Here is a 15,570-nt window from a genome sequence, read left to right as displayed (position 1 = left end):
TTATTATTATATCATTAGTATAAAAACACTTTTAGACAACAATTTAAGGACCTTAGACACCGATTTTACAACTGTAGTCTTTGAGCAAGTCGTCTATAGTTTTGACTTATCGACTACGGTTATGAATCGTAGTCTATTAATGTCACTATAGACGACGATTATTTTAGTAACTGACGCCTATTTCTTACATAATATAATATCTTAATATAGCAGATAAGAGTATATGCGATGGTTATTACAAGAATCGGAGCCTATATCCTTTTCTGGGCCTATACCCTTTTCTTGCATGGTCTCTCCCATTGACTACGGGTTGTAGTCAAAATCACAGTCTATGGGCCACTATAGACGACAATTTTGTCCATAATCGGCGCCTATAGTGTCTCATAGACTATGGTTTGACTACAATCGTAGTCTCTGATGACATATTTTTTAGTTCAATTTGCTTTATGTATTTCCTCCACTTAATTTACGTATTCATTTAAAAGCCCAACCAAATATGCAATAATATTTCAAACAATCAGATACACATTTTTCAACACAATCAAATCATATATATATATATATATATATATATATATTGATAATCATTTACATCCACCAATATATATTCCTATCTACTACTATCTACTTAGCTAATTTCCTATACATTAGAAACATGTTATATTAATTAAACCTATATATTATTCATTAAATAGTCTAAAGTTATAAAACCTAATGAAGTATGTGGCCCGAGAATTCCTCACATAGTCCATTTATTCTTAATTTAATGGTTGAGCATCCATAAAATACTGCAACACAAAATAAGTTTAAATTAATTTTAAAGTACATATAGTTTATTATAAACAATAATTTAAATATAGTTACCTACTCCCAACTATTGATGGATCAAACCAATTACAGTAAAATAAAAAACTTTTTTATCTGAGGTCGAAGAATTGTAAGACCCTTTACATGGACCCCACTATTTATTGTTTTCTTTCCCTCGCTCCATGCATGAGTGTGGAATTTGTACCCATTCACAAAGAATGTGGGTCATTCTTTTACACACGTTAAAGGACCAAGTGATAAATCTCTTAGGTGTTGGTTCTTCACAGTTAAAGGGTCTTTATGAACCTATTAATATATCAATGTCATTAATTTTTTATGAAATGGTTAAAGAAGTTAAGAAAAAATAAATTATACAATTTGTAGATACATACTTGTTTCCTAAACCACAAAGGGAATTCTACATGTATACGAGCCAAAAAATGTGATTCGGAATTTTTATTAGATTGTAAGAAAGAGCTGTCAATATATAGGTGTCTATGCATTAGGTTAGTGATAACTTAATGAATGAATAATAGTTTTTTAAAAGAAAATCTTGCATGAGGCTTACTCAAGGTATGGTTTAACTTCATTACAGTTGATCAAAACATGAACATGAGCTAAGCTCAATTCTTCATCAGTAAACCAATGAGTGATCTCCCTCCCAGAATGATGTCCAGGTTGGTCAAAGACAGATAAGATTGATGGAAGCCTTTCACTTTCAATGTCCACTTCATTTCTACAATGTTGTGGTCTTAACATGAAGTTGTTGAAATAGTATGAACAAAAATGAGTTGTCTCACGATACAAATAAGATGCACAAATAGATCCTTCTACCCTAGCCTTATTCTTCACTGATCGTTTAGCATATCCCATGAATCTATAATCAAAGAAATATGTTATGATTGATAATTATAGTTCACATTAAATAAAGACTAATAACTCTTATTATTACCTTTCAAATGGGTACATCCACCTATAATGGACATTTCTACCAAGTTTGACTTCATATGCTAGATGGACAGGGAGATGTTCCATAGAATCAAAAAATGTTGGGGGAAATATTATTTCCAACTTACAAAGAATTATTGGAATGTTTTGTTCCATCCTAGTAAGTTCATCCTCTTTTAATGTTGTAGAACACAAATCTTTGAAAAAATGACTTACCTCAATAATGGGATTTCGAACATGAGTTGGTAACGAACTAAATGCAATGGGAAGTAGGCATTCCATGAATACATGACAATCATGGCTTTTCATCCCAAGCACCCTTCCCTTGTTCACATCAGCACATCTAGCCAAGTTCGAAGAGAATCCATCAGGCATCCTAAGATTTTCTAACCATTAATACACATGTTTAATTTCCTCTTTTGCAAGTGTGTAATTTGCTTTTGGCTTGAACATCTTTCCATTAGGATGTGACTTCAGTTCCAAGTCTCTTCGCCTACAATACAAACTTAAGTCCATTCGTGCTTTGTCATTTCGGGAGGAAGATTGTACGGGGTCATAATTATTGGCCAACATGAATATGGTGCATTTGATGCTTGCACATATGGATTAAAACCATCAGAGCATAAACCTAATCGAACATTGTGTGCCTCCACAAAAAAATCGGGATATATTTTATCAATGTGCTTCCAAGCCTCGCCATCACATGGATGATGCAAAACACCATTACTGCTTCTGTTATCATAGCGCCATGTCATTTGTCCCACAGTCTGTGTTGAAGCATACATTCTTTGCAACCTTGGAATTATTGGCCAATAGAATATTGCCTTTACAGGAACTGGTTTTTTGTTACTTGCTCCGGTGTTTTGGTGATGATACCTTGACTTGTGAAAAAATTTGCATTCAAGCAACGCTACATCATTTTTACCGTATTCGTTATCATAGAAGAGCATGCAACCATCTACACGACAATCAATCCTCTTAGCCTGTAATCCCAACTTCAACACTAGCCTTTTTGCATCGTAATAACTTTTAGGCAAACCTATTTTGGTGGGCGTTGTATCCAAAAGCATTTTTGAAATAAACTCTAAGCATTGGTCAGGAATATTCAAATTGGATTTGCAAGCTAATAGCCTGACACACATTGATAATTTGGAATCTGATACCCCTTCATACAATGGCATATTTGCATCCAACAAAAACTTATAATTAAAATATTTGAGTTTCTTCGTTCGGAGGCTCTTCCGTGTTATCTACATTTGGTACTCAGAATGACTCTTGTTGCCTAAGAGAATCATACACCATTTATTCTATCAACATAAATTGGTCATCTTGTGAGTGATTGTGTGCACCTCAAGTTATTCCCAAAGCCATGCAGTTATCGTTATTATACAAGTCACATTCTACCATGTCTTCACCATGATCAATCCAAATCCAGTAATTAGATTTGAAACCATGTTTGTAGAGGTGAACCTTCACAAGTCTTTCCTCCAAAATTCTTGTACAATCACACTTACTATATGGACATCATATTCCCCCATCATTTTGATAACATTCTTGTTGGCAAGCTTTCGTTATAAACTCTTCAACTCCCAATATAAAAGACTCTTTCAAAGCACCTCTTCCTCTATAACACCTATCATACATCCATCCATGATTTGATGGAAAGTGATCCATGTTTTGTTCATAAAGCAATTGACAAAAAGTCAACGATTTTTTAAGAGATCGTGTTATAAACGAACATTTAAGAGTTTGTGTTAGAAACAAAAATGTAAGAGTTCGTGTTACAAACTCTGCCTAATTCAACCATATATGGATTTCCATAAGTAATTCATATTTGGATAATGTTTTTGTTTCGCACAAATTGGCTATTACAACATTTGATTATAATAAGTATAATCAATTAACAAGCAACTACGTCAATTAATAAGTATAATCAATGAAAATTGGCCAAAACAACTTGGAGAAACAAGAAACTTTGCATTATTCTAATAAAGTCCAAATCAGTTATTGGATAATTGCATGCTTGTATTTTGTACTTCGGTCCAATACATGAAATTAGTGTCCATCTAACCTAACTACTCTAATCTGATTGATATATAGTTATCTATTGATATCATACTTTTAATCATACCATACAAAAATTGAGATTCTAATTTAACTTGAAGGACCTTACCACTAGAGGAATCTTAAAAGTAATTTTTGAAGGAGCTGAAGTCCTTATGTGTTTGGGAGAGTCAACAGCCACTTCAAAACGATGGTGAAGGGCAGCGACGACTAGTAACAACAAAGAAATCAGTGGTGGCAACAAAGAAACCAATGAAAATGGTGGCAGCCAATGAAACAGTTATGGCAACCAAGGAAACCTTCATCAATGGAGGAGAGAAACAAACCAATAAGAGAAACAAAAAATAATAAGCAATGGAGGAGAATGGAATGAGTGAATGTGAAGGAAAAAGAACTTATAATGAGTGAATGTTGCAACGGAGATGAAGAAGAAGTAGAGAGCACGAGCATAAGACAAGTGAAAAGACAAACGAAAAATGAAAGCGTAAGTGGCACGCTTCAAATTAGTGTAATAAAATGACTTTAAAACGACGATTCTTAGGTAAAATCGTTGTTTTAGACCAAAGTTAACCGCCATTTTATACCAAGCGCTTTGGTCTAAAACGACGGTTTCACCCACAGCCTTCGTTTCACACTCATTTTAATTTCAAAAAATGTCACCGCGTTTTTATGGAAAACATTTGGCAGTAAAAGTGATGTGTATTTAGTGTCGTAAATGGGCTTTTTTGCATTGGTGTGGGTTGAATATTCATATGTATATTCCCTCATTGTGGTCTTTATGAGTTGCATGTACATCATCAACTACATCGTCATCTTGATTCATTATCATTGGTGTGAATTAACGGGAGTCATCAGTTTTAATATTTGACAAGTCATCATCAATAACCTCCATTTTTTCCCGTGTAAATTAACACACCAATGTTCTGACGTAGGATCTTTGACGTAGAAAACCCGAGATGCTTGTTGAGTCATAATAAATTGCTTATCTTGATAACCTATCTTTCGAAAGTCAACTAATGTGAATCCTGGTTCATCAATTTTTACCTCACACTTATTGTCAACCCACTTACACTTGAAAACTGGAATAAAAAACTTAGTATAGTCAACCTCTCATATCTCTTGTATGACACCATAGTACAACATTGATCCAAGTACAAGATTTTCATCTTTTGAAGTGCAAAATTGCATAGACATGACCTCAAGGGTGACACCACAATTTTGTACTTTTTTCATCCAAAGACTTGGTGTAAAATGTACAATTTTTTACTTCGTAACCTGTATAAGAAATGACATCAAACTTCAATCCATTTGTCAACCAGGTCAAGGTTTTCGATGTCATTGAATCCTTTAACACCACGTCTTTAAAGCATGAAATTCCAATTATGTTCCATCAAGATCCATTTCTCTAGTTGTCTTTGGTTATTTTCCTTAACAATGGCTTTATGAGCATATAAGTAAGGTATAACTTCGTTAGTGTTATTCATTATATACAAATGGGTGCATTGTAGTTAAGGGTCAATCGGCTAGACCGAGGGTTTGTCACAGTGTTGACTGCACAGGGATACATTTGGTTATTGTTGTTGCTTCAGGGGTGGATTGCCCTCAGTCAGCAGTCGCTTCATGTCCTTCTTCTCCTTTTGGAGAGCTTGAATTTCTTCTTCATTCTTGTGTTTCATTTACGCCATCTTCCTTTGAAAGGGACATGAGCAAGGCCATCTTCTCGGCCTCGGACATCTTTTTGTTTTCCATATGGTAGATAGCATCTGGTTCACTCTTCTCTTCTCTGATTTCTCTCGGCCCCACGGTGGGCGCCAATCGTTCTCGTACAAAAGAGATTGAGAGAACTCCTACCGGCTGAAAATTAACCTCTCTGCTTCGATCGGTATACGCTCCTTCCTCCATTCCTTAGGCTCGGTCGACAAACGCTTCCTTTGTTCCTCACCTTCAATCAAGCTCTTCTTCCTTCGAGGAAGGACACCTACAAAGGGTGTTCCGACGCTTAAGTAAGTGTTTGGCATTCGGTGCAATAAATGTGAAATAATGATGTACCTTTTTCTTGGAATTTGTGTTTATTTATATGTTTGTGATGGGGCCCTATTACTGTTGGGTCAAGATTAACGTATGGATCGTGATTAAGAGTGTATTACCTAATTCTTCGTACGGCTTAGTATTGTTAATCTTCTTTTGTCCTTAATGCATTTTAAACATATCAGTCGACCAGAACCAAATACCAAGACTTTTGGTACTCGTCCGATTCCAACTTGTACATAGTAAAAATAAAAAGAAATTACTTAAAAAAAATATTAAATAAAGATTTAAAAGTAGCTCTAAATGTCTATAATATAATTTAAACCTAACAAACACTAGACATCTTTATTTAAAGTCATTGTATAATTACATTACTAAAATAATATTATATATAATATAATTAATTTTAACACATAGTTCCAATTATATTTACTTGATGTAAGGTTAATCATTGCTGTCAAATGTATGGTCCATGTTTTGAGAAGTTTGAAATGAACACACAAAACACATTGTGTAGTTGTCTTTAGCTAGATTGTCGATAGCTTGTGAATATAGTTAGATGTAATTGTTTATTATATTTGTTCAACTACTCTTAATCTATATAGTGTATCTTTATATTCTATTTGTAAACATGAACCCCCATCATGCATGTTGAATAAACCTAGGAATCTAGCGAAGACTTGCAAGAATAATGGACATGTTCAATGTTTCCAACCATGGTTGAAAAGTTCCAAAGGAATAACAAATGTTGGAGAAATTCAACTTTGTTGAACTCAACTTCAATCTAAGGAAATTATTTAAAAATCATATAGACTCCATGTTAAAAATAAGGTGGGTTTAGAAACAATAATTTAAAAGGAATTTTAAATAAGTAATTGCGTTGAAAAAGGATATAAAATTGGGTTTAAATTACAAATATATTTTATGAATTTTCAATTTTGATATATTGTTAATGCATTTTTTTTTTGGGGAAAACATCTTAAGAATGAGTTTTCAAATATTGTCATAAAAGTCAATAATTTTTAAAGATAATCTCAGATTAATTGACATTCAACAAAATTTAATTAAATTGTAACACTTATATGTTTTAAGTTTAAAAAAATTGTATGGGAAAAATGTTATATGATTGAAAGACGAAGGAAACACCTATATATAAGGTGTAACATAGAAATTAATCACGTAAAAAGCCCATGTCCGTAAGCCAGTTTTTCCCTTTCTTTTTTCTTTTCTTTCTTATTATTTTCTTCTTTTCTACTTTCTTTTTGCACATCTCTCTACCACTATGCGTCTTTGTTTCCTCTGAATTTCTGAAAAATTTCTCATATTTTATATACTAATTCTTACCATCTATAAAGTAAATGAGTAAATAACAAAACAAGATTTATTAGAGTAATTTTTCTTGTGCTCAAATCTCTTTATTTTAAATTCTTTTGTGTTGTCCAGTCTTTTAAGATTTCACCAATTATAAACTATAAAAAATTATTAAATAAAAACTAATTTTAGAAATAAAAAAATTAGTTATTATTTAATTAAATTAGAGACAATTTTATAAATTAAAAAAATTATTGACTTCTAAATAATTTCTATAATTAATAAAAATTTATAGAATAGTTTCTAAATAGGTATCTAACTATTAGTTACCAGGGTTTTAACTACTAATAGTGTTTTAGAGGAATTTAAAATATTAGTACCTAAAACCTTGATAGTTAATTTAGATACCAATTTATAAATTTTTATTAATATAGAAACCATTCTATATATACCAATATTTTTCTAGTCTCTAACATAGTAACTAATTTAGTCAACATAATGACTAATTATTTTTTGTCTTTAAATTTGGTTGTTTTTTAATTATTTTCTTTTTAGTGATTTTAGTTGAGAAATGTTATTTTCTCACCTAGTTCGTATTATTATGAGTGTTTTTTTTGTTATTCTGGTAATGTCATTTAGGTTTTAGATATTTGGTATTTTTTAAGTTCTCTTTTGCAATTTATTGAAGCAATTGTAGGTAAGGAAAATTATTTTTGAATTTTCAAATGAAATGACTATTGAACATTGTACCTATGAGGAGTGAGAGCGGCCCAGATAGTACTTATGCTAGTTGATGAGTGACGGATGTCTCGGTGATCTTCCTGTCTCCTTCAATCTCCTTCCTTTAATATTGACGCTCGGTCGGTTGGGAATACCTGCGGATTGCACTCCAACGCTCAAGTTAGTGCTCTGTTTAAGGTGTGTTATATAGTGGGATCTAAAAACGTATCTTACTCCTTTGTCATGTACCCCTTTTATACAAGTGTGTCCTTTTTTCTTTATCCATTACACGTTAGGGGATATTTATCAGATCTTTTGGGTTGCGCCTTGACTCATTCAATGCTAATGATTACTACTAATAATACTCGTTAACTATTTGATACTAATGATAACCGTTATTTATTCAATGCTAGTGATAATTGTTAATGATAACCGTTATTTATTGTGTTCTTTATGTTGTTATTTATTTTGGGCGATCGATCACTAGTTTGTCTGGTACTTACAGGTACAAATATTATTGATGTCTAGAATTGTTGAGTTTGGACTTCAAGTGGAAGAAGATTTAGAAAGAAATATGAATAAAGTTTATCTAAAATTTTGGAATTGAGATAATTTGAAATCTAGTTCTAATTTAATTAAGCATTGTATTACGGGAAAACACATTTTGCCCTATTTTAACTTTGTTTTTAAAAATAAATATAAATTGTTTAAAATTACAATGTTCTTTTGGATATTCAAAATATTAAACTTATAGTTGTTAAATTATTAATGATATTAGGAAATATATTGTTTTTTGTCGGTAATTTGCCAGTAAATGAGAATTCATTCGACAAATCTCAACCTAAAAGTATGGAACTAATTTCTAATTTGAATTTACTAAGTAATTTATATTTTTTTTTATGAATCTTCTCTGTTTTAAGATTATATGTTTCATTTTAGTTATATGTAGTTTAATTGTATACGACTATTATGATGAATTTTTTTCATAATTTCATTGAATTGATATATGTTGAGTTGGATTTGGTGAATTGAGGTCATGTATATAGGATGATATACTCAACTAGTACCTGGTTTATAGGATGAAGTAATATAACTCATTTATACTTTGTCTAGATAATTTATTCTATGTTAAGATATTTTGTTTAAGTTAAGTTATATGATTTAAAATTATTGAAAATGTTTATATTGATTAGTTGGATATGGTAGACAAAATTTAAGAATTTCATTGAATTGATATATGTTATGTTGGATTTGGTGAATTAAGATCACATATCTTGATGAGTCTGTGCGTGGTTTATAATATTAAGTACATGAACTCATAATTGAGATATCTTTACTTCATTGATATTTTAAATCATATAGATTAAGATATCATGTGATGAGAAATGGAACAAGAGTTCTTACACCACTTTTACATAAGTTTGGTTATATAATTATTTGTACAATTAACATACTTTGACTTATATAGAGTAGAGATCGTCATGTTGACAAACCATAATAAATTAGGTTCTAGTATCTTGGTAAAACATATTTAATAAAGTTTTTCGAAAGGTGTTTGTTTTGTTATTTTATATCCATTAAAGTTGAGGTTTGTTGTGAATAATAATGCTTTGAAAAGGATTGGATAGAATTACTATTAATGATTTCGTATATTTAAATCGTGAATAATTTATATATTACTATATTTTAATCATAATTAATTATTAATAACTTATGAGGTTGTTATGTAGATTTTTACCATAATTATATATTTACATAAATAAGTATATATTTATATGTATATGTTCTTATATTGAAATACATTGGTAAATACATTTTTTAATGTCATATTAGTGAATATATATATATATATATATTCTAAATTTATAAATTAGTTATCAAGATTTTACCTACCAATTTTAGAATTTAAATTAGTTAATAACTAATTAGATACTAATTTAAAAACTAATTTATAAATATAGTGACTAATTATTTTTATCTGTAAAATTAGTTTATATTTAACAAATTTCTTGTAATGATTGTTTATCATCCTTTAATTATTTTTTTTAAGATATTTAGTATCATATTTCAAAAAATTTATATACTTGGTTTATTTTTTCATTTTGCATATATCTTATTTTTCTTTAACTCAATTGAATGTTAAACCTAACATATAATTTAAGGTGTACTGGTCAGACCTCAAACATCAGCAACAGAGATTGGCATCAGACGTGACATCGAACATCGGTGGTCTGGTCGCGATAATGGGCCACGTAAGTGGGCCCCAGAAATAACAATGAGTTATCATCCAGATAAAAGAAAGACCTAAATCACGGGAGAGTTCATGCATGTGGTGTGTATAGTACGTTCAGGTCTAGCACAAGTAAGTATTCCTTAGAAGCACTAAGGCCCATGAGGGTTAAGGTTTCCAGGGAAAGACTGCATGCATGGCAAATGAATAATTAGGGCAGCTATAGAATAGATGGCCCCGCAACGCTGGTGCATGAGTTGGTACCCTGGCGACCATACAGTTGAGATTTTACACTCCAGAAAAGGCAAGTCCTGTGCTGTGCTAAGCTTGTGCAACGCACAACAGGACGCCTTGCTAGTACCCTTAATTCCACTTAAGGAAAGATCCTTGTGGAACAGGGAAGTTGACCTAGATACAACCTATATAAAGGATGGTAAGAACCCTAGAAAGGTATGTCGTTTCTAAGACTAAAACTGCTTTACAAACTTATTGTTTCTTAGCTCAGTACTGACTTGATCATCGAAGTGCAATCAACAAGTAGGGCCCCTCTGTTTCAACGGAGCCACTCTCGATAACCAAGGAGAGAGCAGAAACTACCAGAAATAGGAGGAGTCACCATCTGTCTTCGAAGTCAACGGCGGCTGAGTCAACCGGTGAGAACATAAGTAACATCAATACATAATCTAATTCATTAAAAAAAAGTAAAACATACACAAATTTGAGAATATATAAATTTTAAAATTCTGCATACTAAAATTAATGTAGAATAAAAAACCAAAATCATTAATAAAAAGTCCTAAAAATATAAAATATTTAAAATAAAAATTTGTATAACAATAAGTTGACTAAATTACAATGTTTGTCCCTTTTCAATTCTTAATTTTTCTTTCAAATAAGTCTTCATATTTCCAAAAATCCTAAATATTTATCCAATCCTCAATTTTTCACTGAGCGTTTAGAATCACCCATAAACCTATAATTAAGTAAATTGGAGATGGATTTAGACAAATAAATGAACTATTTTGACATAATAACAATAATATTTTTCATACCTTTCAAATGGATACATCCATCTATATTGAACTGGTCCACCAAGTCTTGCTTCATTTGCAAGATGAATTGGAAGGTGTTCCATTGAATCAAAGAATGTAGGGGGGAATACTCTCTCCAACTTGCGAAGAATGATTGAAATATTTTCTTCAATTCTAACCAAGTCATGATCCTTTATTGTTGTCGAGCACAAATCTTTGAAGAAATGGCTGACTTCGATAAGTGGATTCAAAACATGCACTGGTAATGAATGAAATGCAATAGGAAGTAAACACTCCATGAATATATGGCAATCATGACTTTTCATTCCAAGCATCTTCCCCTTGTCTACATCCACACATCTTGCCAAATTTGAAGAATAACCATCAGGCATACGAAGTTCTTTTATCCATTGATAAACTAACTTTGATTCCCCTGTAGTTAAAGTGTAATTTGCTTTTGGTTTTAGAATCTTCCCATTAGCTTGCAACTTTAACTCCAAATCAGGTCTCCTACAATGCAATGTTAGGTCTTTTCTTGCCTTATCATTGTCTTTTGTTTTACCTTTTACATCCATGACGGTGTTAAATATTTTGTCAAAGAAATTTTTCTCTATATGCATAACATCAAGATTGTGCCTCAATAAATTATCTTTCCAATATGGAAGATCCCAAAAGATACTTCTTTTTGTCCAATTATGCCACTCCCCATAACCTGGTAATTTGGACATGTGAGGCTCATCTATGACTGTTGGTAGATTCCTAACTATATTCCAAACCTCTTCAGATGTCAACATAGGTGGTGGTCCACCCATTTCAACTTTGTCCTTTTTGAAAGCCTTTTTATTCCTCCTAAATGTATGATCATTAGGCAGGAACCTACGGTGTGAGTCAAACCAATTATTTTTTTTTCCATGTTCTAATCTAAAGGCCTTTGTGTGCTCCAAGCAATACGGGAAAGCCAATTTACCTTGAGTCCCCCAACCAGGCAACATGCCATATGCAGGGAAGTCATTAATTGTCCATATTAGACTTGCTCGCATCATAAAGTTTTGCTTCCTTGAAATATCGTATGTTTGAACACCACTCCACAACTTTTTAAGATCATCGATAAGTGGTTGCAAATAAACATCAATACGAGTCTTCGGATTATGTGGACCAGGAATGAGACAACTCAAAAACATATAGGGTCTAGACATGCACATTTCAGGAGGAAGATTATATGGGGTGACAATTACTGGCCAACAAGAGTAAGGTTTTGTTGATGCTTGAATATATGGATTAAATCCATCAGAGCATAAACCAAGTCGTATATTACGTGGCTCAGCGGCAAATTCAGGATGTAATTGATCAAAATGTTTCCAAGCTTCACCATCTGAGGGATGTCGTAGCACACCCGAAGGTCTTCTATTATCATAGTGCCATGTCATTTGTCCTGAAGTTTGCATAGATGCAAACAATCTTTGTAATCTTGGAATTATAGGAAAATAGAACATTCTTTTTAGAGGAATTGGTTTTCTTTTACTTGTTCCAACTTTTGGGTCATGATATCGTGCATGATGACAAAATTTACACTGTAGTAGTCGTCCATCATTTTTCCCATATTCATTGTCATAAAAAAGCATACAACCTTTTACACAACAATCTATCCTCTTAGCCTTCAACCCCAACATTGACACTAACCTCTTAGCATCATAATAACTTTTTGGCAAACCCTCTTTTATTGGTGTAGCATCCGACAACATTGTTGTGATGAAATCTAAGCATTGGTTAGGAACATTCCAATTAGACTTGCAAGCTAACAATTTCATACACATTGATAATTTAGAATCTACAGCCCCTTCAAACAATGGCTCATTAGCCTCTAACAACAGATCATAAAATCTCTGAGCTTCTTCATTGGGAGGCTCCTCTCTGTTATTAAAATTAGATGGTTCAAATGTCTCATGTTGCCCAAGAGCATCGTACACCATGTCTTGCATTGCTACAAATTGTTCACTTTCATCCACATGTACATCACTACTTGAAACACGAACATGATCGTCATTGTCATTAACATGTGGCACTTGTTCACCATGATGAATCCAAACATGATAATCATACATGAAACCGTTTTTATAGAGGTGAAGCTTGACCATTTCAATTGGAAAAATCTTTGTACATTGACATTTATCGCTTGGACATCTAAGCTTCCTTTCATTCAAATAAGACTGTTGTTGACAAGCTTTAATGACAAACTCTTCAACCCCATTCACAAAACTTTCTTTTAAACCCCCTCTACCAATATAGCATCTATTGTACATCCAACTACGATTTACATGAAACCATTCCATGTTCTGAACCAACGACAACTAAAGATTGAAGTTGCCACAAAGATGCCTTTAGCCCTTTAATGTATTAAAAAAGAGTATTATAAGTTACTTCACCTTGACCTAGCAAGTAATGTAATAATCAATTGTGTTAAAAAATAATATCTATGAACAAAGCATCTCTTAAACCAATATAAAGATATCTCTTAATAAGAAAGAGTTTCATAAATTATTGCATTATATGACAACATCAATTACTTATATAAGTTCTATGCAGGACATCAATCACTTCATAATCTACTTTTCTCCATTATGATATAAATAAACAATTGTCATAAACTATAGGTCTATATAGTATGTAACTTCAGTTAATACCATTCACAAAACAACAAAAAATAAAGCAAATTTTAGACCCACTTATTCTAGTAAAAGAGGTTCAACATGCCACCAATTAGTGAAAATAATGTACATCCTAATAAATTGCAATGGGCATATGAGCATACTTAAATCTATTTCAGAAAGACTTACCTCTTACAAATCCTTTCAACTGATATGATAAAAATCCTAAACTGTTTAAAACCTTCAAAGCAACATCCTGCAATTTTAAAAGTACAGTCAAAATTATAATACAAAAATATTAGTTTGTTTTAAAAATATTTGCTCAAGTTAATATCTACTAAGAGAAGTTGAGAAAGAAAAAACGTGTCAATGATATCCCAACAATCAACAACCTAAGAGATAATTAATTGAGACTAATATTTTCATTTCTACTCTAACAATTACAATATTTGAAGAAAGGAGAAGTGTGAATATAATGGGCAATGGTTTATTGGATTATGAAGGAAACAAGAGTTATGCTAAGTTATACATTATTTGTGCGGTTTATGGTTGAGAAAGGTGGTTTGATGCAGGTACGTGCCTAGTAGTACAACACTAAGATGGGCTAAAGGAGGCAATAAAGATGGAGCTGGTAAGAAAAAGGACGAGTAATATTCAAGATTTGGAAGATGCAGAGAAAGCAAATCAGATTGGTGTCCAAGAAGATTCTTCTCGGCCAAAGAGGGAGCTGAGAGGGAGTGGGAGTCTGTTGGAGATCTCTAAGTAGTAGGATTGGTGCTGCTGGATCAACGGATATCAACATGGTGGCGATTTGAGAAAAGAAAGGGCATCGAGGATCATATGTTTCAATGGCTTTTTCTGGTGACAAACTTGTGCAGCAGGATCAAATCTGGCTCACTATTTGGCACAAGTTGTTTTCGTTATTTGAAAAACTTTTGGTAGAAAGAATGGTTTATTAGATGTATCTGTTAATTATGCTTTGTTTGAGTCTTGCTGGTTTTCTGAATGACAAAAGTAACAACGACAAAGCAAATACAATAAACAGTTCAAGTAAAGCCAAGGAAGCACAATGTGAGGAGTGAGAAACAGGGTAAAATAAGTATGAATCTCGTAACTATGAGCTATACTAAAAGAAAAACAAGGAAAGGATCAGAAAAATTAAATTGCAATGAAGGACACAAGGATTAATTCCATAACTAAAAGTTCTCAAAGATAAATTACTTACTAGAACTCACATTAGAGTTTTCTTTATAAATTTAAGGAGAGATTTTTTCTTTGACACATGTTCCTTTTCTAAGTCAATTTATTCACTACATATCAGATAGGCAGTTGTGTTCTTAACCACCAAATCATGACCAAAAATGAAGACCATATATAAAGAATAATCTTACTCAATTATTGTCTAACCGGGGATTATTGTCTAATATTGACAATACTCTGTTCCATTCTTTTTTCGTCCTTCCATATAAATAAGTTCCAATGACTTCAAGAGCAAGAGGTAATCCTCCACAATAAGCAACTACTCTTCTTACAAGGAATAACAACAGTCTAATAACTACTATAAACAACAGCAGAGATACTAGCACAAGCCTAAAGCTAAAAGTTGTGGCAACAACCAGAAATCGAATTCCAGTGCCTCCAACTAAACGAGAGAAAACCACATAACATGAGAGCCAATCCTTTGATTGCAGCCAACATTGTAAGGAGCAGGACAACTCCCACACTTCACCCAACCACGCCCCCAATGCTGCTGCACTCTAGTTAAGCATGAACTAGAAAAAGAGAA

The 15,570-nt window shown here is 32.3% G+C and overlaps 1 protein-coding gene and 1 pseudogene across 1 annotated transcript; both read right to left on the bottom strand.

The window, feature by feature from the left end:
• Positions 1-1,371: 1,371 nt before the first annotated feature.
• LOC150027900 (uncharacterized) lies at positions 1,372-12,953 on the bottom strand. The gene is made up of 2 exons (XM_090301832.1): positions 11,161-12,953; positions 1,372-1,684 (listed from the first exon to the last, which is right to left on the bottom strand). Exons 1-2 carry the CDS (start codon positions 12,951-12,953, stop codon positions 1,372-1,374), a joined length of 2,106 nt encoding a protein of 701 aa, XP_090157958.1.
• Positions 2,262-3,429, bottom strand: LOC150027901 (uncharacterized; annotated as a pseudogene).
• Positions 12,954-15,570: the final 2,617 nt, after the last annotated feature.

Source organism: Phaseolus vulgaris, chromosome 4 (genome assembly GCF_051622355.1).
Source record: "Phaseolus vulgaris cultivar YP4 chromosome 4, ASM5162235v1, whole genome shotgun sequence".
NCBI lineage: Eukaryota > Viridiplantae > Streptophyta > Magnoliopsida > Fabales > Fabaceae > Phaseolus > Phaseolus vulgaris.
Note: the sequence above shows the minus strand (reverse complement) of the source record. Positions and strands in the feature narration are given on the sequence as shown.

Coding starts and splice junctions, on each gene's coding strand:
- LOC150027900 (XM_090301832.1), bottom strand. CDS start 12,953: ATGTGTATGAAATTGTTAGCTTGCAAGTCTAATTGGAATGTTCCTAAC. Junction 1,685..11,160: donor TGGATGTATCCATTTGAAAG/GTATGAAAAATA, acceptor CTTTGATTATAG/ATTCATGGGATATGCTAAAC.